Source organism: Neopsephotus bourkii, unplaced genomic scaffold (assembly GCF_033783945.1).
Source record: "Neopsephotus bourkii isolate Nb327-2 ecotype Australia unplaced genomic scaffold, CSIRO-AGI_Nbou_v1 NB_1767, whole genome shotgun sequence".
Taxonomy (NCBI): Eukaryota; Metazoa; Chordata; class Aves; order Psittaciformes; family Psittacidae; genus Neopsephotus; species Neopsephotus bourkii.
In genome coordinates, this window is record NW_026902241.1 from 3,279,528 (window position 1) to 3,300,236 (window position 20,709).

General features: G+C 42.6%; 1 protein-coding gene across 1 annotated transcript in view; it reads right to left on the bottom strand.

Annotated features, from left to right (window-relative positions):
• UST (uronyl 2-sulfotransferase) overlaps positions 1–10,482 on the bottom strand; it is a 159,509-nt gene extending 149,027 nt beyond the window's left edge. The window contains exon 1 of the mRNA XM_061378795.1: positions 10,035–10,482. Coding sequence (XP_061234779.1) covers positions 10,035–10,299 — 265 coding nt within the window. The 5' untranslated portion in view covers positions 10,300–10,482. The remainder of the gene's footprint in view (positions 1–10,034) is intronic.
• Between the last annotated feature and the right edge of the window lie 10,227 nt (positions 10,483–20,709).

Below are 20,709 nucleotides of genomic sequence, written 5' to 3' on the forward strand. Positions count from 1 at the left end.
TGGCTCTTATCTAGACATAGGTCAGACAAAAGAGGCAAGAATATTTGCTTTATAATACAAGCCACTGAGGAAAGAGAACCTGGCTGGAGGAAGTAGGACCACCTATGTGGTCACGTATGTGATTTGGAAACCACCAGCTGCTAAATATCGCCTGGGGTGTTGTACAGGAACAGATTAACAAAAGGACTGGGCAACTACTTGTAAATACAGAAGGACTGGAAGGAAAAGAATGTGCTCACAGTAAAAGGCAATTAAAAAACAGATGAGAGAAAATGAGACTGAAGACAGAGTACATTGGTACTGTACGAGATAAAGTCATAATAATACTGATCAATTATTGTAGACATTTATAAAACTGAAACTGGTATATTGTGGGACAATTCTTAAACTCTTCCTGAAACAACATCCTAATGTGTTTTCCTCTCACATCTCCCTATCTGCCCCAACTCCTTCAGGTCTTGTGTCTTTTTCAAGACAAGTCACTACCATCAAGCAAAAGTGTACAAATTCATGTCCTGAACAGGCAACTAAAAAAAACCATCTAATCAGAAAAACACTTCAAGTTCTAATCTGCACAAAAATTCCCAAACAAAGTTGAGGAGCTCTTACAAGGATACATAACTAAAACTTACATCTGAAGAGCAAGCTTTGCATTCTGGACAGAAACGCCATGCAAAAATCATTGAGACAATCCTAGTTTCCTCCAAAGTAACCTGGCATTCTGATCAAAAGCCAAACAATAACAGATACGTCACAATAGTCCCTAGTAGTAATTAGGCAAAAGCTATGAAACATTCATATATTTGTTACAAATTTGTTGCACAGATTTTAGAAACACCTATTGTTAAGCTGCAAGGACTCCCGAGGTGTCTAGGACTTTCCAAATTGGGAAGATTGGAGGTGAGGAGGGAAAAGAGAAAGAGAGGAAATAATAGGTCAAATCCCCTTGACTAGCAGCTTTTAATCCAGCTGCCAGCAGCTCACCTCACAGTTCTGTCACTTGCTAGCAGTTCAGTGACCTTGTATGAGTACACTGTTATGTTGGCACCCTCCCTCTGGGGCAGATACATTAAACTAAACCAATCATCCACTTAACCAGTAGAGGTTTTTAAAATAAACATTCTCAGGGGTGCTAAAATATGGTATTTCGCGTGGCAGAGATGCACGGCTGCTTTACTCAAACCACCATGGGCTCCATCCTAGCGTCGTGATGACATCTACCCAGAATCATTTAAGTGTGATAAGAATCAAGTTTTGGCAAGCATCCAAATGCCTGTTTCTGAAGCATTAGTACTCAGAAACCCTAATGCAAACCTAGTAATTGTGCTTCCACGCATACAGACAAAGCCAAACATCTATTTTCTACACAAGAGGGCCTGCTTCCCTCAGTGCAGCTCTACAGAGCAAGAGCAAAATAAAGATCAGTCAAATAATTGCTCTCCACTTCCTACCCACCCCTCCAGTCTCCAAACATCCTCTAACCCAGATTCTAAAACAAAGAAAAACAAATGCCTCATTATATAAACATACGTCACGTTTGAAAATCTACTTGTCTGCTCACCAGTAACGACGGGGGAATTTTCCTTGGTGAAAAGCCATGTGTCATCACTGCCCACAGCTTTCACTTCAAAGTTAAATAATAATAATTAAAAAAAAAAAAAAAAGCTTTTAGGTTATGCTTTTGAGCCACTGCTGCACTGGTCAGACTAGGTCTTACAAACAAGCACCTCCACTGCCCAGGGAAAAGCAGCACCGACGTACTCAAGTCTGGTGTTCCCCTCCAAGTTAATGGCAACAGGCTACAGATGGTTGACATCTCTGAAAAGTCTAATCCTACTTGCATCATAGGTCTCAGGCACTATCATGTTCTGGAAGTGGTGCTTTCTCCTCACTGGTAAAACAGGAAATCCAGATAAACAGCAGAGTGATACAAATCTTACAGTAAGATCCAGAAAGGAACCAAATTATCACCAGTTTCTAAAGGATTCTTGTCCCTTTCTCACGTCCATGATAATGATTAGCAGAACTTAGGCCCTTGCAAGCCCTGGCTCCAAAACTTACTGCTTTGAAAGCACAACACAGAAGGAGGCGCAGGGGGACTTTCAGGAAAGATAATCCAGTTAAAGAGGGCTGTAAACACACCCTTAAAAGTTATCTGCCCTGAATAACAATGCAGTAGTTTATTTTGGTAAGTGTGTTCATATCCACTTGCATGAGCACACAGAGTGGCTATTCACCCCCTTGGCTGCACTGGTAACAGCGGAAGCACACAGGGCTTCCTTTCATAGCACTGCAATTTAGAACAGTGCTCACAGGGGGTCAGCAGCAGGTGCAAAGTCACAACTTCCCCAAACCCACTATAAACAGAGTTTTTTGTGCAGTCATACCTCACCTGCAAACACGTTTGCACAGAGGGACAGCTACGAGACAAACCAATAGTGCTCTTCAATGGGTTACAGGAACCAGAAGTTAGCTAACTGCAAGTGCTTTCACATGAGGCTAAGACAACAAACCAGAAAAAAAGGGCACTTTGAAGTGCCCCAAATTTACGTCCAAAAAATGGGGCGATTATCGTACAAAACACACTCAAGCAATTTCAGTAATTCAAGTTTCTTGCTAGACATGAGGAACTCCCTCTTACTATTATATATATTAAGGGATCAGAAGAAGATGAGGGGGAAAGAATCGATTACCAGCTGGAAACAGGGGGTATAAGAGGAGATTGGAAAAACATGAGAAATGGAAAATAAATGTGTTGTGCTTTTATACACTGTACAGAAAGCTACCACCAAAAACATCAAAACTGAGTCACTTTGCTATACCTTCATCACACATTCTATAATTTCATATATATATATCTACAGAGAGATATAATATATAGAGATATATCTATATCATATATATACACCAATATATAGACATATATATAGATACATATATACACCAATATAGACCTATATTTAAATGACAAATGAAAGACTTTCACTTCACTGCTTATTTTGACATGTGCTATTGATTTCAAAATCATGGTTTTTATCAGGAATCGGAGCAGTAGAGCTAGCACAACGTTAATGAGAGTTAAGGGGTGGGGGGAAGGAAATATATTAGATAACCTTTATTTTCTCCACAGAGCATTAAGTGTTGAAACTTTTGTACCACTTACTTGGCTCACAGGAAGAATCTCCCTTTCTGGCACCCTTTAATGCTCATCATTCTTTGTCAGACCTAAGCAAAAGCAATCTTCCTCCTCCCCAATTTCATATGAAAATACAAGAACCGCTGCATCAATCACCTTTTTCTTCCCCGTGACAGCCACAATTCATTTTGGCTGAGTATTCTCTGATAGGGCACAAAGTGCTTGCCGTTTACTTTGGGAGAATGAAGCTCTAAGAAACTGTATTTTTACTTTCTTTTTTGCAAATTAAGTCTAAGCAGCACCATTGGAAACAAGAAATAAGTGAGCTGGTTACATCGTCCTGGACATTAAGTCTTCTATATGAGGGCACATATGAAAATTGATGTCCTTTGATGAGACTCTGGAAACCAATTACAGCAATAACTCCTGAAGTACAACTGCACAGAGACTGTTAATGAACAGCATGATAGCCTTGAAAGAAAAGCAACTGGACCCTTGACTTTGCCTCAGCCTACACAGGTGTTCCTTTCTAACATGTTCTGTCTGCCTTATCTCCTTGACATGGTCAAAATGCCTCCACAACAAAAGGATTTATCACAAGTATCTTTTTCCTTTAAGTATTTCTGTGGCTACAATCACTGTAATACCTGAGAATACCATATTCTATTACACGTTTATCTTTAAAATGTGCTTTGGACAAAAGGGGATTTAGCGCAGACAGAATTAACATACAATTTGTTCAACATCACATGAAGTCTCTCAGGGAAAGCAACTGAAGCCTCCCTCATCTTCCCAAGCATCCCATTTAATCAGCAGCCTTGTCCTCTCACAGGTATACATGCCACATATAAACCACATATATTTCAGGTCAAATAACCTGAAGTAAACCAAAACCAAATATATTTTCTAAAAAGCTGTAATAATATTCCTTCTCATCAGGAACTGAATTAATCCTCTAAATCCCTTTTTGAAAGGAAAAAGCTTGAGCTGCTCATAAAAAAAAGGTGCACTCTGGTTCTCCTTAGAGCATTCCCTCACACCATCATATGTTAGGTAGAGCTTTGATATTCTTACAATCAGACAAGCTGTGAATGATGAGCAAGCCATGCAGCGTTTTAACAAAAGCTTCTTGGAGAGAGGCACATCTTTTGTCTTCCAAATAAGCTTACTTATAACTTCAGAGCTTAGCAACATAAGCAGAAGTCCAAATGTAATTTAACTAAAAGATAATACATACCACATCCACAATAGCAAAATGAGGAAGCCCAAGGAGGGCAGAAAAGTTAATTAAGAAAGATAGCTACAGATTTGTCATTTTGGTTCAGGCCATCTCTTTTGAAGCCTTTAGGAAGGAGTTTCTAAACTGACCCTTCAGTTCCTTACAGTGTTAATGAATTTTAAAATATACTAAATTCCAAGCGCAATGGAATTAAGCAATCCACTGAAAAGCCACATAAAAATCAAAATGCTTTAAAGTATGGAAAAACTCTTTGGAAAACACTATGCATTCTTCAAAACAGTAACAAAAAACTGGCAGTAAGAACAAGACCAGAGCCTTGCTAAAACATATGAATTTCAGAAACAGGTATTGTGTCACCATACAGTAAACGTCATCCATAGACCTGTCTTTCCTTGAGCGTGCTTCTCCTACTTCCAGGGCCTTCAAAACTGTCAAGGATTCATGATCCATGTGCAGAACAAAATTGGATAAGCCAACCGTTTTGTCCATAACAATTCATTGTGCTTTTTGTCAACCTAAATGGAGCACACTAGGTGCTTTTATTGTTTAGAAAAGCTTGCCCTGAAGAATTCTGTGCTTTCCATCATTTTAGGCATCAATGCAGTATTACCAAAATGAAAAATGTAAACCAACCCCTCAAAAAAAAAAAAAAAAAAAGCCCATCTGTTGTTTTCCCCACCTGCTTCTGCAGTTTAGGAATAAAATTTGTATACATAACGCTGTGGGTTACTTTTATTGTTTGCTTTGGATAGTGAGTGTTTCTTTTTTGTCCCTCTCTTTAACACTTAACAGGAAAAAGCCAGAAGCTTCAGAAGAACAAACCAACCAACCAAAAAACAAACAAAAACCCAACCAAGACGAAATAAACAAAACCCCCCAAACACCCTACCAAAATAAAGCCCATTCACACTACCCCAACTTAGAAGTCTCACTCTGTGTTTAGTTTTAAATATTTTGAACATTTTTGTTACAACATCCCAAATACTCACATTTCTCTCTGCTTCTTCTATTTAACAACATTATGGTTATATTCCTCCACACATCCAAAATAAAGTAACTGCTGTGACAGCTTTAGGCCTACCAGGTACATCTAGAAAATACCCAAGAGCTTCCAGGGCCATGAAAGTGAGAGTAGGCAGAAATTTAGAGACTGTTTTAAGAACAACTGGCCATTTCAGTCTTTTGTCTTGCATAGGAAGCCACAGCACAGGCAGCTTCCACATGCCAGTGTACATGTTGGCAGGTTCCTGGGGAGTGCAGCAGGGGAAACGCTTTAATTGAGACGAACAAGTTTGCACCGCAAATACTGGAGATCAAGAGATTTATTTCAGTTTTTGTATTGGCCATTAGAGGGTTGCTACCAGCCCTTGGAAATACTCATTTCTGCATTTTGAAGCATGTATATATCACAAGCCAAAGCAGGGAAGAACAAAGCAATGCAAAAAAAAAAACAACCCACCATAGTTGCAGGGAAACAAGAGCCCCCAGTGCATTCCCCAAAAGCCACTGGGCTATCCAAGATTTACAATTTCTGTCTTACTCATATAAGGGAAGACTCATCTTGCTTCCTCCCACTGCTGGAGTTGGGTTTTGATTAGCGAGCCAGGATTACCTTGGCAGAATCAACAAGCAAGACCTCATCTGTGCAAATCTCAACACTCCAGTTTATTACTGGAAAACCTGGCAGTTTTTAAACTGTCTTGGTTTTTGGAGCTCAGATGGTCCAGGACTGTTTTGCAGCCCCACACAACAAATCTATGCCTACTGGGAACAGATGTGCTTTTAGGTATCTTCCACAGATTCTTTAGAAATAAACCACTGATGTCCCTGCCCTCACCAATTAAATGCTGAAAACCAGGGCTCTAGATCTATCACGCTGTGTTGTTATGAACCACAGCCAGAATGGCCAGGAGAAGCCATTAACTTTCCACAGATCTTTCTGCCCTATGAACAATTACGAGCTTGCAGTCAGAAGAGGATAAAGAACAAACCTCATACCTAGTACTCTACCCTCACTTGCTCCGTATGACTCTCCCTGAGTTTTATAAAACAGAAGGGACAGCAATGCAAAGTGGAAATACTGAATCTAGCTACCTTCTCCCCTACAAACTGTCATTGTGTTTTTCCAGAGTTCTCCCCAATTAGTATGGCAATCAAACAAAAAAGGAGACACATATGGACAAGGCACCAGAGAAGCTGGTCCAGGAAAAAAAACAATTCACCAATAATCTGAATATCCTAAAAATACACTCATCTCCTCTACCACCAAAGGGAAGTTCATAGGACTAGCAAATCTTTATACACAATTCCTTTGAAAATAAACTTACACTTTCTCCTCCTCCGCAGTGTATGATGCAGGCCTAGTAACAGAATAAAAGTTTTCTACCACCAGTGTTTTCACACTGCCTTTTCTTTTATGCACACACCTGCCTCATGCAGGTGTGATTTCTATCCTGATAGCTGCTGAAGTTTTGTGTTGTTACTTAGGAACACCCTTTCAAGTTCTGGGGTAAAAAACATCCAAGCATTCCCTCCAGAGTAACATAACCATGAGCAACACAGTGAAGCTTGCAATGCTAATAAAAACCCCATAGACAGGCAAAATGAGCCCCCGCCACACCGGTGGCCACAAAATAGTTAAACAGAAAAATCAGTTTTCCCTTTAGGCTAGTCCTTCTTCATTCTTGTAGATTTAAATGCAATAAGGGCAACTGCAAAACTTACACACTGCAAACATGGCTTGCAAACCGAGTGCTCATTTTTGCTTAGGGATTTAAATTTTAACACCATAAATTATGGGTTGGACAGACTGGAAGGAAAGAGTTGCTTGTACTGTGCATCTGTGGCTTCAGGGGGAAAAAAAGTTTAATTTTCTTAATGTCATGAGACTCAACTAGTCCAACTGTTGTATAAAACACACATGCATATGTAGGACTCTGGTAGTTAGCAGGACTGCATTTCCAATACCTATTCCTCCCAGCAGTTCTGTTAGTCCTCCAGAAAACAACACAACTACTGGTTACCACAAAAAACTGTTCTTAATTTGTAAACCACCCCAAGCTGGATACCCCAAGGAGTACACACCACTCCTGACAAACCTACACTCAGTAAAACAATAAATACGTCTTTAGCAACATCCTCACATGGATCAACTCTGACAACACAACTGAAACTATAAACCAAGGCAGCGTAAACGAACTTTAGAAAACAGGATGCAAACAGGCATGTGAGCACCCAGACAAGTACTTTTCCACTTCTCTGCAGAGGCAACAGCACTGTTTGCTAAGTGGGACTAGGACTCCAGCCACAAGGACTCTGCTTCCCTCGGCCACCAGCCTGCTGCTGGATGTTAGACAAGTTCTTGTCTCCTCCACGCCCCAGGTGACCCAGGCATTGAGAAGAAATTCCTATACTAATTGACAAGTGCAGAAGTTCATTAACAGAAAGCTATTAATAGATCTCTCTGCTGTCTCCTGAGAGAATCCGACACTTCAAAAAAACCCCAAACCATTTTCAAATAAGACTGCACTCCTTCCCCAGAGGCTCATCACATCAGGCACACACAATAAAGGCTTTTCTGCACTTTCTGTCTGCCTCACAAAAAATTATCATGACCCATTCACCAAGACACAGTGTTTTCCAAGCCTTTCATCTGCAGGCCTCAGAAGATTTTCCAGCAGACACACAACTAGAGTAGTTAGGGTAGTGCATCATAGTGTTATTTCCCGGATCCTTCAAAAGCAGTCAAAAGGCCGCAAAGCAAGAAGCTGTATAACCCTGCAGCCTATTCCTGAACAAGCCAAGCAATGTTCATCTTGATGAAGATTATTGACATCAATTCTCCTCTGAAAACCAGAGGTCTGTGCTTGATCCCACTAAAAAGTCTACCAATTGTAAGCAAAATCTGCTTCTACCTTGATGGAAAATTTGTCTGGTTTCTCTTCAGTGGTAGAATTTCTTCCTAATTGTAACATTAAAGGAAGAAACAAAAAAAAATAAGGAAGTCATTAAAACTCAAGCCAAAAAAAGCAACACTTTGTTGTGTTTGGGAAGTAATATTGAAAACACTTCTCCTGTTTTAACTTGAATTTTCACTCCCCCCCCTCCAGTTACAGTTAGAATCACAGATTAACATGAACTGGAAGCAACTTCTGTTCCCCTGATCCTTTTCCCTCAAGAAACCAGGGACAAATTGACTTGGGTTGCTCAGGGCCGCATCCAGCTGTGTTCTGAGTATCTGCAAGGCTATCCCAGCTTCCCTGGGTAGCCTGTTCCAACATCTGACCACCCTCACATTGAAAATTTTTTTCCTAATATCTCATTGGAATTTTCCTTGTTGCAACTTGTGTCTGTTGCCTGCTGTGTATCTCCCAGAACAGCCAGACTGCCTCCTCTCCATACCCTCTCATCAGTTAACTGAAGACATGGGACAGGTTTCCATTAAAGACAAGCAGCACACAGTTGTATTCCCAAGATGTTCATTAAATTATGTGCACACACATATGGATTTTCAGCTTATTTTTCTGAAATACAAGTACCATATTTTTGTTTGCAGCCTAATACTGTCTCTTGTGGATCGCCCTTCTGTAGTGTGTACCACTAAAGGCTTATCTTCACAGACAAGTAACACAGAGTAGCTAACATGGTAAAACCCCACACCTCAGGATTACCCTATAGCAATGCTCCCATCCAGAGCAACCCTTAGTTTTTGTTCCCTATGTGAACTAGCCCTGCCAGCCTGAGGTACTTACACGACCTCACGATACACTGCGGTTTTCAGAACTTCTCCGTTAAGCAGGGAAGAGACATTTAACGATGTGGAAACTGGGCACAAAGGAAAACCACGTGCAAACTTGTGGACAGCACGAGGATGAGGACCACAAGCCCGCGGCTTGTAGCTGCTCCGCGGTGACACAACTCCTCGGTGACACGCAGGCTGCAGTGGCAAAGCACCGTAGCGAGCTCAAGAGATGGAGCGCGGATGCTCTCACTCTGTGAGCGCACCTTTCCCTCAGGAAGCCAATCTGCTACACATGGATGGATGGATGCTTGGTGTACACAGTATATGTGTTTAGGGGGGTTGGTTTTGTTTGGGGGGCTGCGTTTCATTTTTTACATCACCACCCTCTGCCATTAGCCGTTTGCGGTCCCGTCCCCCCCACAGCCCCTGCCCGCCCCTGAGCGGTGGGAGGCACTGACAGACCTGCTACGCCCAAACCCCCCGCGCCGGTACCCGCGGGCAGTGAGCCCTGCCTGCCTTCTCTCTCTCCCTCCACGGGTACTTCAACCCCACCTGACAGCAAGAGTCAGCCGGCAGCCCGTGTCGGTCAGCAGCCACAGAACTGCCTCGGGCTGAGGAAGAGTCTCGACGAGACTCTGCCTTTCGCCAAAATGAACTTCTGATAGGGCACACCCCATGCCCTGCTCCCAGAGCATCGCCGGTCCTTCCCATCTCCGTGCCGGACCTCATTGACCATCCCTCCCTGGCAGCTCCGGTCTCCCACAGCCCCCCTCCCGCCGCCCGGGTAGCCGGGGGGCCCAGCGGGCTCCCCGTACACTCCCCAGCCCCCGTCGTCGTCGGGGGACCCCAGCCCAGCCGCCACGGGGGGCGAGGAGGAGCCGCAACAAGTCCCCGCAGCCGCCGCCAGCCGCCCTTACCCAGATAGTGCCGCAGGTCCAGTAGAAAGTGCGGGGGCCCCCCGTTGAGCTGGTAGAAGAGGGAGCCCAGGCAGAAGAGCAGCAAGGCGGCCATGCAGAAACCGTAGTCGCGCAGCGAAAGGAAGGGTAGCAGCGAAATGGGCCGCCGCCTCTTCCAGCCCCCGCCCTGGCCCGGGCCAGGGCCCCCTCCCGCTGCCGCCGCTGCCGCCGCGGGGGGCCGGGGCGCCGGGCAATCCCCGCCGCCGTGCTGCTGTTTCTTCTTCATCCTCCCCTTCGCCGCCGCCGGCTCACGCAGCCCGCCGGGGAAAGCGCATCCTCCATCCGCCTGCTCGGCTCCGGCTGCCCGCGGCGGGGAAAGTTCCCGGGAGCTTAGGGGACCCGTCCCGTCCCCATCGCCGCCTGTCCCCAACTCCGCGGCAGGCGAGAGTCCCGGCGCTGCCGCTGCTCCTGCTGCGGCGGCGGCGGCGGCGGAGGCTGCTGCTGCTACTGAAGAGCGCAGTTAAGGGGAGGAGAAGGAGGTGGTCACCATCCCGCGCCCTGGGGCTCCTCTCCTCCTCCGCCGTACTTTGGCTCCCTCTCTCCGTTCGGCCTCTCGCTCCGGTGTCAGGTTTCAGCCAACACTCCACCGCCGGCCGCCTGCAACTCGCGGCTGACTTGTGCGCGCCGCCCGGCCCCGCTGCCCCCCGCCCGGCCCGGCCCCAGCGCCCACCCCCCGGCCCACCCCGGCCTCCGCTATCTGCGACGTGCACGTTGGCTCCGCTAGAGCGACCCCTGCGGGCGCCGCCGAACTCAGGCCTTGGGGAGATAGCGGCCGGCCCGCCCCGAGCGACCTAACCCACCTGCCCGACTGCCCTCCGGCCGCCGGGAGCGAGGTGGGGGCTGGAGGGGTAGGGGCGGTGTCAGCGGCAGCGCTTCCCGTTGCTTCGGAGCGCAGGGGCCCGCGGCCAGCCGCGGTTAGGTCTGACTTGTCCTAAGCACCCCTCTTGTCCCCGCGCCTCTCCCGCTGGAGCAGGCCTTGGGGACCTGTGTTCCATGGCCCACACATGCCACGTTAGGGCTGCCAGATCTTGCAGTGGTCGTAGCAGCAAAAAGGTTTAATTATAGTGATTTAGACACAGCGTGAAGGGGCAGCACCTTTATAGTCGCATAACATCATTCATGGGGAAAAGGGACAGCTCTTTGTGTTGTGGCTTTTTTGGGAGGATTAAAGTGGGGCTGTTGTCTACGGGAGACAAGGCTTTAGACAAGTACGGAAATGACAAAATTAGGATTGCTCAAGCAACCTTAATTTGACCCCTTTGTACATATGGCTTATGATACAGCCTCTAATTACTTGATCATGCTATTTTTTCCTAGACAAACACTTCCCACCATGCATAGGGTGAATGGCATTCACTCAGCACTGAGCAGTTTAGTAGCTTCATCCTCTTTATACAACATATGTCCGCAATATGTCCTGATGGTTTATTTGGAGCTATTCTTGTCCTTGGGCATTGTCTTCAGAAGAAATACATTTCAGTCCCTCACATGGCTGCACTGCCAGCACAGCAGTGGAGGAGGAGGGCTTGGGGTGGTAGCGCCACTACACTGTTTTGTTTTATGGGCCTGGCGGGGAGGGGGGGGGGTTCCCCAAGATCATGCTCTCAGGATCACATGAGACTCTTAATTTGTCAGCAATAGCAAGTTCTATCCCTCATGGGTTGGGAGAAAAGTAGGAAATCACAGCCCAAGTGCAACTTGCCAGGGCAGAAATTAACAAGCAATCACCCTTTTCCTTTTTAGGCTTAAAAACCAAAATGCATCCCGTTTGAGGGAGCCTGACTCATAACTTTTGTGCACTTGAGGCTGGAAATCTTACTCAGGAGACTGCACTCAGATGGTTTTGTCAGTTACACTGAGGGACTTGGGTAAATGCCTGATTCTTACCTATGCTACTGGCTTTGTTTTGTTGCTGGCATCCAGCAGCAAAGGGCATCTGCTGAAATGGGGAAATTAATCTTGTTGGTGTGGACAAAAGCACAAAGCCAGAATCTGACAATAAATAACCAGTCCCATTGCATTCCTTGATAAAAAATATCCACATACTGACTGAAAGAGCAGACCTTCTTAGATTGGAAAGGCATTTGCTGGGCTTAGTTACACAGTTCTAACACATCACTGCACAAATCCTTCACAACCTTACACAAAACCTTTAGCAAAGACAAAGTTAGGAATGACACCCCATTTTTGAAAAGGAGAAAGGTAATATGATACAAAAAGTAAGTCTACTTTGGGATAGTGTTTAAGCACCAAAAAATAAGGGAGGGGGGGAACCCAGCAAAAGGTACATCTTTGGGACTGTGGCTCATTTTAAACAGAAGACTCAAACACCTCTCAACAGATTAAGTCGTAACTCCAAGTGCATGGTTAAACTACCACTTCTTAACTCTCATGAATGTTGCTTTGAAACACTTGGGAAGTATTGGGGGCTCACTTAATGTGAGCTGCTCTCATGGATGTTTTACATTGGTTTACATATTCTTTTTGAATCTACTGGCTTGTTTGAATGACCACGCTGGAGGTTGTTTAACAGTGGTAGTTGCTTTTATAGATGACAAACAGGTAAGAACTTATACTGAATGGTTGAGAAAAATGGATGCTTTGATGAAAAGACAGACAACACCTGTGAGGTGAATCAATAAATCTTTGTTTTTCTGGTTGCGAAGAATGTCTTTGATCTCTAGGAAGAGTTTGTGGTTGGTTTGTTGGGTTTTTTTTAAATGAAAAGATGGAAAACCAGACCAATCAATGGAATAAAATTTAAGTGGGAATACTACTGTTGAGAAAGTTCTTTCTGTATTTCTAAGCATCGATAGGTAAAAAAAATCTCTTGGGAGGAAGAAGAAATAGAAATCTTTTTTGCTGAAACACATATTTCAACATATAAATTAAGGTGTAAGATAAGTTACTTTCACATATGTGAACTGTCACACCTGCATTATGCTATCATTTAGAATGCCTAAATCAAACAAGGGCAATAAGCAGGAAAATAAATACTGTTTACTTTGTGCTATAGCTTGATACAGCAACTGTTTTCTTATTCTTAATTCCCCTATCAGTCATCTACTTTAATGAAAACAGTATGATTTTGCATGCACAGCATAAAGCAATTAAAACATATATACTTCCTTATTACATTTCCATTCACAAAAAAAAAAAAACAACCAAAATACAAACCCCATGTTATGGGAATGTTATGGTTGAAAAGCCAAGTGTTGATACTTTAGGATAATGCAAAGGTAAAATTTTTTTCAGTCTTGTTTTGATTTGCAAAGGGTATGACTGAAGAATTAGCCTTTAACTGTGTGATGATATTGTTTTGCTCAGAAGACCACTGTCTCATACAGTGCATGGGATGGACACTGTTCACTAAATGTACAGCTTTTCAGTTTATGTTTAATCTCTTTGTTCAACATATGTCCTCAGGCTTTGTTTAAAGCTATTTAAATCCTGCTTGTAATGTGGAATTATTAACATTATAGCAGGCTTTTCTGCAGTGTTCATTGTTACAGTACCTTGAGCATACAATGAATGCTTATGAATTATTTTAATGAAATAGAGCTGATATCACCATTTTACTGATTGGGAAATGAGACACAGAAAGATTAAGGTAAATTTGTCTATTAATTTTGATTGCCAGCCTTGAGATGACTGGAGTTTTCCTTGGTGGAATTGTGAGCACTGTGCAGCATTTTGTATGTTCAAAGCATAGCTCGCTTTGACTTCAGATGCAGCCATGAATGCCAACAGCTTTTACAAATCAGACCTCAGGCTCTCAAACCAAACACCAAGCATAAAAAGAGAGCACTTGGTGGCCACCTGTAGTTCAAGTAATCTTCCTGACATCATCTAGGAATGCTGTGTTGCTAGCAGACACAGAATCAATCATTTTCAGAGCAGTATTCAATGCAGTAGTCCTTGTCCTCTGCCGGCCTTGACCTTGTCCCACTCATTGTTTTCCTCCTCTCCTAGATCTAGTCTCAGCTCCAGGATCTTTGTCCAAATCTCTTTCCTTCAATGACCCCATCCAGTCTAGGTCCAGCTCTTGCTCAGACTGAATCCCCTTCCCAGCTGCAATGGTTCCAGAAAGAAGGACATTGTGACCACAGACATGCTTCTCCTGGAAAAGAATGCTCCATACAGTCAAAGGAGCGGAGCTGATGAAAGTTTCCAGTGGGTCCACATTGGTGGTCTGGTAGAGATTCCTCAGCTGATTAGAAACTCCAAATGCAGCATGGATTCACAGACAAGTTCAATGAGTGAGATAAAGAGCTCCTGGAGGCTATATATCCAGTAGTACTTGCAGAGACTCATTTGGCCACATTAGCACGGGCTACTCATTGGCTAGTCAGGTCTGGCTGAGCCAGCCTCGACATAACATCTTGCCATCTGGGCTGTGCACTCCTGATTCTGAGCCTATATGGCTAGTACCTTGTTTGGGAATACCTGTGCCCAGCTGCTGGGGTGCTGCAGCTATGTTACTTAGTGCACATAATCTGAGGTTACAGGGAGATCTCTAGTCTTCCATGGGAATAGCAAAATCCACACACTCAAAAACCAAACACCAGTGCTCCAAGGAACAGATGTGTGATGATTTCCCATTTTTGCAGTGGTAGGATTTTATTTCTAACGTAGGCAAAACATTTTCCCCTTATTCTTAGAAACATCTGAACACATTTTATTCAAATTTTCTAACTAAATTCTCATTAAGCAAAAGTCCCCAGCTGGGATATTTCAGAATAGGCAGTTTGCAAAGGTATAAATAACTAGAAAGGGATAAGATATAGCCTGGGCCTGAATTTTCATCAGACAATAAGGATAAAGGAAATTTAGATGCAAGGCTTCACTGAGTCAATGTTCATTGCTATAGCAGAATAATAAAATGTAATGTCATCCAAGAAGCATCCATGAGAGATCACAGCCTTGGATTCCTTCAGCACTCCCTGTGATTCAGAAAGGGTTCAGAGCATAACAGAGTAATTGTCAGCAACTGTGCAGGCTCTATTTTGCTTTGTTCAGTGACAGTTAATAATTTGATTGAGATAAAATAAGGGTGCACTGTACCCTTTCATTTCATGCATACAGAATGCTTGCAAGTTTCATCTGCCTTGACTGAACTGAACTGCAGCTCTTTGCTGGCTGGTTGCATTCATTTCTGTCCTTTGTGGAAGGTTCAGGAATATAACCTGACATATATATATGACAGTAAATATCTGAAGACAGGGAAACAAGCTTGTGTGCCAGATAGATACAACTTAGTGACACTTAGATGGAGCAGGTTCACTTCAGAAGAGGTATTTATAATTTGTAATTGAAATGCTACTTGGAAGTACATGAGCATATTCTATCAACATCACTTGGTGTGTGATAGATTTATCAAAAGGAATTTTTATTATTCCTTTGGCACTGCTGGCTATCCCCATTGAATTGCTGCTCACAGGGCTATCCTAAATCCTGAGACTACTATTTTTGTTTGCTGAACCTTCTTAGAAAATGATTAACAAGAGGATTCGATTTGGATGCTTTCCTTTTTAATGAGCATGCGTATCAATCAGAAGAGACAATTGAAGCTAGAGGCACAATAGAAGAGGATGTTGTATAATGTATTGTCTTGATGATCAATCCTTTCCTCTCATAAATATCCACTCAGAATTCCCCAGTTGAGTTCCCTTTGACTTTGTGTCCTCTTTGTATTGATTTTCCAATAGAAGTCAAATTCCTGCACTTGTGTGCAGAAACTACTAATAGAAAGGCAGAAGCTTCAATGTGTAAATGTGAATTTTCACACAGCAAACCCATTAAAAGCTACATGTGTTCAGACAGTTAACAGAGTAACACCATATGATGTACTAGACAGATTTAGACATGTAAAGATGGAGACAGCCACATGGGGAAAATACATTGCTAGTGCTAATTAGGTACTAATTAAAGGAGATAGTTAGGCGCTTACATCTAAACCCAGGAAATGCAAAAATACGTTAGAAACACACAGCTACCTCCAAAATAGATGGTGCATGCATGCAGCCACATGCAGAGCTATGACATTGTAATACCAGGGAGCAGCAGAGCCAGTTTAGTGCAGGGTGTCAGGATGGCTCTCCATTGTGGTTTAAACACTGGCTTCCTTTGGCCAGTCCCAGAGGGATTTTGCAGCTCCTCATAGTGCACCATATTCTGTAGCACAGGGAAAAAGATCATGCAGAAGTAAGCTAACACACGAATAGTTGCAGTGGTGTTGCAGCTGGGAACACTATGGGAGGATGAATCAGCTGTCTATAAGAGACCTCAATCCACATCTCTGGAACTATTCCTAAAATTAATATTGCAACTCCTAATATTCTGCAAACTGTAACACCACCACCACCACTCTTCTATAAAATAATGCAGACCTTCAAATGAGGTCTCTCCCATAGGTGAGGGTTCCAACTGGTTGTAGAAGACTCTCCAACTTGTTTGGGTTTTGGGTTTTGGTTTGAAGGGTTAGGCACCGGGGGGGGGGGTTGGTGAGGTGAGGGAGAAGGAAGATGAAAAGCCAAGGTGAAAAGAAGTTAAAAAAAGAAGTGGGAAGCAGGTTCATGTGGAGGACTGGAAAAAAGAGTGATGCACCAAAGGTGAAGACAGAGAGGATCCTACACCTAGCATGGCATGCAGGGTGGAGAGGTGACTTGTACTTACGGGGAGAAGAAGGAAATTCCTTCCTAGTGGGGTGAGGAAAACTGCACCTGATGTGGTGCATTTAGTGATTAGCAATCTTGGACTCCAGGTGGTATTTTCAAAGGCAGCTGTCTGAACAACTAGGGGTGTAAATCCCACAGTAAAACCCTGTGTTTTTGCAACTCATCTAAGACCTTATATATGAAACAATTCACAAGTTGAAAGTTGCTTTACTGAATTATTCATAGATTGCATGTAATCACAGTATTTCAGAAACACTGTTCACATATCAAAAAGCTGTTCACTTATCAAAAAGCCAGCAACTGCCAAGCTCTTTAGCATGTATCCCTTACTTGGTAAACTGGTATCCACCACAAATAGTTATGCTTTGGCTGCTTTTGTATAATCTGCCACATTACATGTATTAGGTCAAATTTTGGAAACAGCAATGTACAGAGAAGGAACTGGCCCACAAGATAAAGATTACTGTAAAGTCTGGAAATCAGGTCAGTTCATCCTCTAACCTCCCAATGACAGATGATACAACTTTACTCCTGAGCTACAGCAGAGGGAATGTCTTTCAGAGCTGTTTGCCTTTGCTGCATAGGTAACTTGGTCTTTTAGGCTGTTTTATCAGCAAGATTTTAACTGTATAGTGTTGATACATCACTGAGAACTGAAATGAAAGAACAAAATTAAAAAACTCAAGCCAACAGAGCAATATGCAAACTGCTAGAACAATATCCGAGAATTCTCCCATCATATGAGAAACTGGAAAAGAGCAGTACACCAAAGGTGAAGGCACTTACCTGTACACAAGTATGCATTCACACACATACAAGGCGGCTCTAGGTATAAAATGCTGACTTATTAATTCAGGCAGCTTACTGCAACAGCTCTGAGAGTTCTTTTTCTAACTTAGATTTGACTCATTTCCCAGACAGTTATGTATATAACCTTGGCTTCCTGTCACTTCTTTGACATGTGCACTTCTAAACCTGAAAGTTTTTCAGTTGTATGTGAAGTTTCAGTTTGATTCTACACAGATTAGCAGTTTCATTCCATGTCAGCTTGCAGAATAACTGTGAGAAATATGGAACCTTTTCATTCTCAAATGCAGTAACATCTCTCATCTGAATAATACATTCTTGTTACTCTTGCAGTTTCATGTTGTTGTTGAAATGTGGAATACGCAAAGCAGCAAGTAGATCTGCATATCATAAACCATTTCCTCCCACTTTTAAATTAGATTCTTTGGCAACAGCATTTCTGGAATGCAGTAAGAAATTCTTTTAAACTAAAACAAAATACATCTGGAAGACAATGACTACAAAAATGCCCGTTGAAAAAGGAGGCTATATAAATCAGTTATTTAGGACCTCTAAAGTAGAGCAATAAAATCTAGAAAATAAATATAAAAAGATGCAATGCAATTAACGTAGTCATGAATGTTTGCACACACACACACACACACACACACACAAAAAAGCAGCCAAGCATTTGCAAAAGAAGAATGAATGTCATTCATTTATAATGAATTAAGGCAAATAAATCAAAGGCTCCTTGCTCAATTTACTGAGTTTTACTCAACATCAAGGCTTCCTGCGGACCAGTTTGATTTTTCTGCAGTCTTTGTCCAGAGCCACGTGACTGGAGCAAAACTCTGAATTGCTTTAAGCAATCCCAGATGCTGGGGTTGTCAGTCTTAGATCATACAATTTCCAATTCTTGTGGAAAAAGAAAGCATATATAATCATTAGACTGAGCCTCCAACTGAGTAATCTCCTGGTTTAGAGAGACAAGTTTAAAAACCAGAGCAACAATTATGATCCACTGGTCTTATTTCTACTGCTTGATGAGATAAACATTGATTCTGTTGTTGCTGCTGATATTGCCTCTACTATATTTTATTTCCCTGCCTCTACTGAAGAGGCCTTAGCTGTTTCAGTGGGACTGTGCATGTGCTGCTGATTGAGCTAAGCCAGACTTTAACATCACACCTTGTAAAGGCAGCTCCTACTGCCCTTATGGGAGGCTCTTTCAAAAGATGTCACCTTCCCCCCCCCCCTTTTTTTTACTTTGAATTCACACAGTCAGGCTCAAACATGTCTTTGCATTTAAGAGAACAGTACACCATTTCTTTTGCAGATTTGCTTAAAGTGTTGCTAGTTTTTCATGTTCAAACAGCATAAAGCAAAAAGGCTGTGTGTTTGTAACTTTTTGAAAATATTTTTTAATTTAGTGTAAAAAAAAGGTCATATTGCCTCCTCTCCAGCCTTGCCTTTTTATTTCACAACCACATATATCCATGAACAGAAGACTGTTGCAAGGACTGTGCATGACAGTCGCTGCTTACATCCTCAGATGAGTTACAGACCTCTCACATTTGTAGAGTCTTGGGTTGTCTGTAGGGTGGGAGATGACAGATGTGCATCAGTGTAGAAAATCTCACCCTGAAATGCATAATGGAAACACCCAAATACAAACTGAGGTCAAGCAGTATGTAAACCCCTTTTTCCTTTAGGACAGATAACAAGAGAAGAGTGGCAGGACAGGGCTATTGCTCCAAAATCTACACATTGCACCAGCTGCATCTCCACTTTTCTGGACCTCAGCCTACATTCCTTGTGCAAAGCACAGCGTGATAAAGAATTATGCTTCCTGCGATCATCTGTGTCTGATCCCATGTCAGGAAAAACTACAGAACTGTGCTGCAAACCTAAGAAATGCAAGTGCTATGGAAGAGATTATGATACAGGGTCAAAAGTGTGACTCTCGCACTGAATTCAGAGATTTGGTTGGCTTGATGGTGTCTGCAAGGGTTGTTAAAATATCCTCTTGGGGTGAAATTAAATTACTTCATTGTTCTCTTGAGTGTTACACCATCATCATCCATAACATTGTGGATCATAGCAGTTAGAGAATAAACTGCGCTTTGTATCCTCATTCAAGCTTCAAACTCCCCTTCCAAATGTCAGCCTTGTGCCTCTAACTCTTCTCAAGATGGAAAGCTACAATTTGCCCACTCTTCATTACTGCATGTATTGCTTACACAAGTGGCCACAATGTCTCTATAGTCACATAGTATGTTTGTTCAAGCTATGGGAGGTAGGTGAAAAACTAACACTGATGATATGAAAATTCTTCTTCTTTTAACAAGAAACATGTATCTTAGGTGGGAATAAATCATGATTAGAACAAACCCTCAGCCAGAACCAGAGGACGAACTTTGTTGTAGTGATGATGCATTATTTTAGAAAGATAGGGACATCAAAAGTTTGGGGTTAGAGGGTTTTGTGTGTTTTGCGGTGTTGGCTTTTTTGTTGTTGGTGGTGTGTTGTTGTTGTTTGGTTTGGTTTTTAATTCCTGAAGCATTACATCTAAGCATCAGAAATGAGGAAATGATTCCAATTTTAGGCTTTAGACTTACACCAGACATGATCCCCCACAAGGACAAGTGACTGTGTATTGTATATGTATACAATGGGCTAACTGTTAGACTAATGGGGGGCTGCAGGAGGTTTCTGGGGCCCCTTCATTAAACTAATCACAAACATTCATCTCTTATTACAGAGGATACATTCTCTCCTCTATCCCTTTTGCAACTGACTGTATTTTCTCTTTTTAGAAAGGCTTTTCACTTGTATTCTCTGAATTCTTAAGGGAATAGAGGATGAGTAAAAGGCTTTTATTACCAATTAATTACCAATCAATTTTTCTAATACTAATGGGCAGCTGAGGTTGTTGTAACTGCAACTCTTCCTATATTATAGCTGAGACATTTCTCTGAGCTTGTGGACATGGAAGTTTAAATCCATTTCCACATGGTTTGGATGCACAAGAACTACAAGCCCAAATATTTCTTATAGTTTTGAAACAACAAGCTGTAAAAATTATCACTTATATATCACTTTTTGTATAGCTAAAAGCAAGAATACTGGAGGTTCAGTACATCAGTTTAGTATGCCATCTACAATATGAG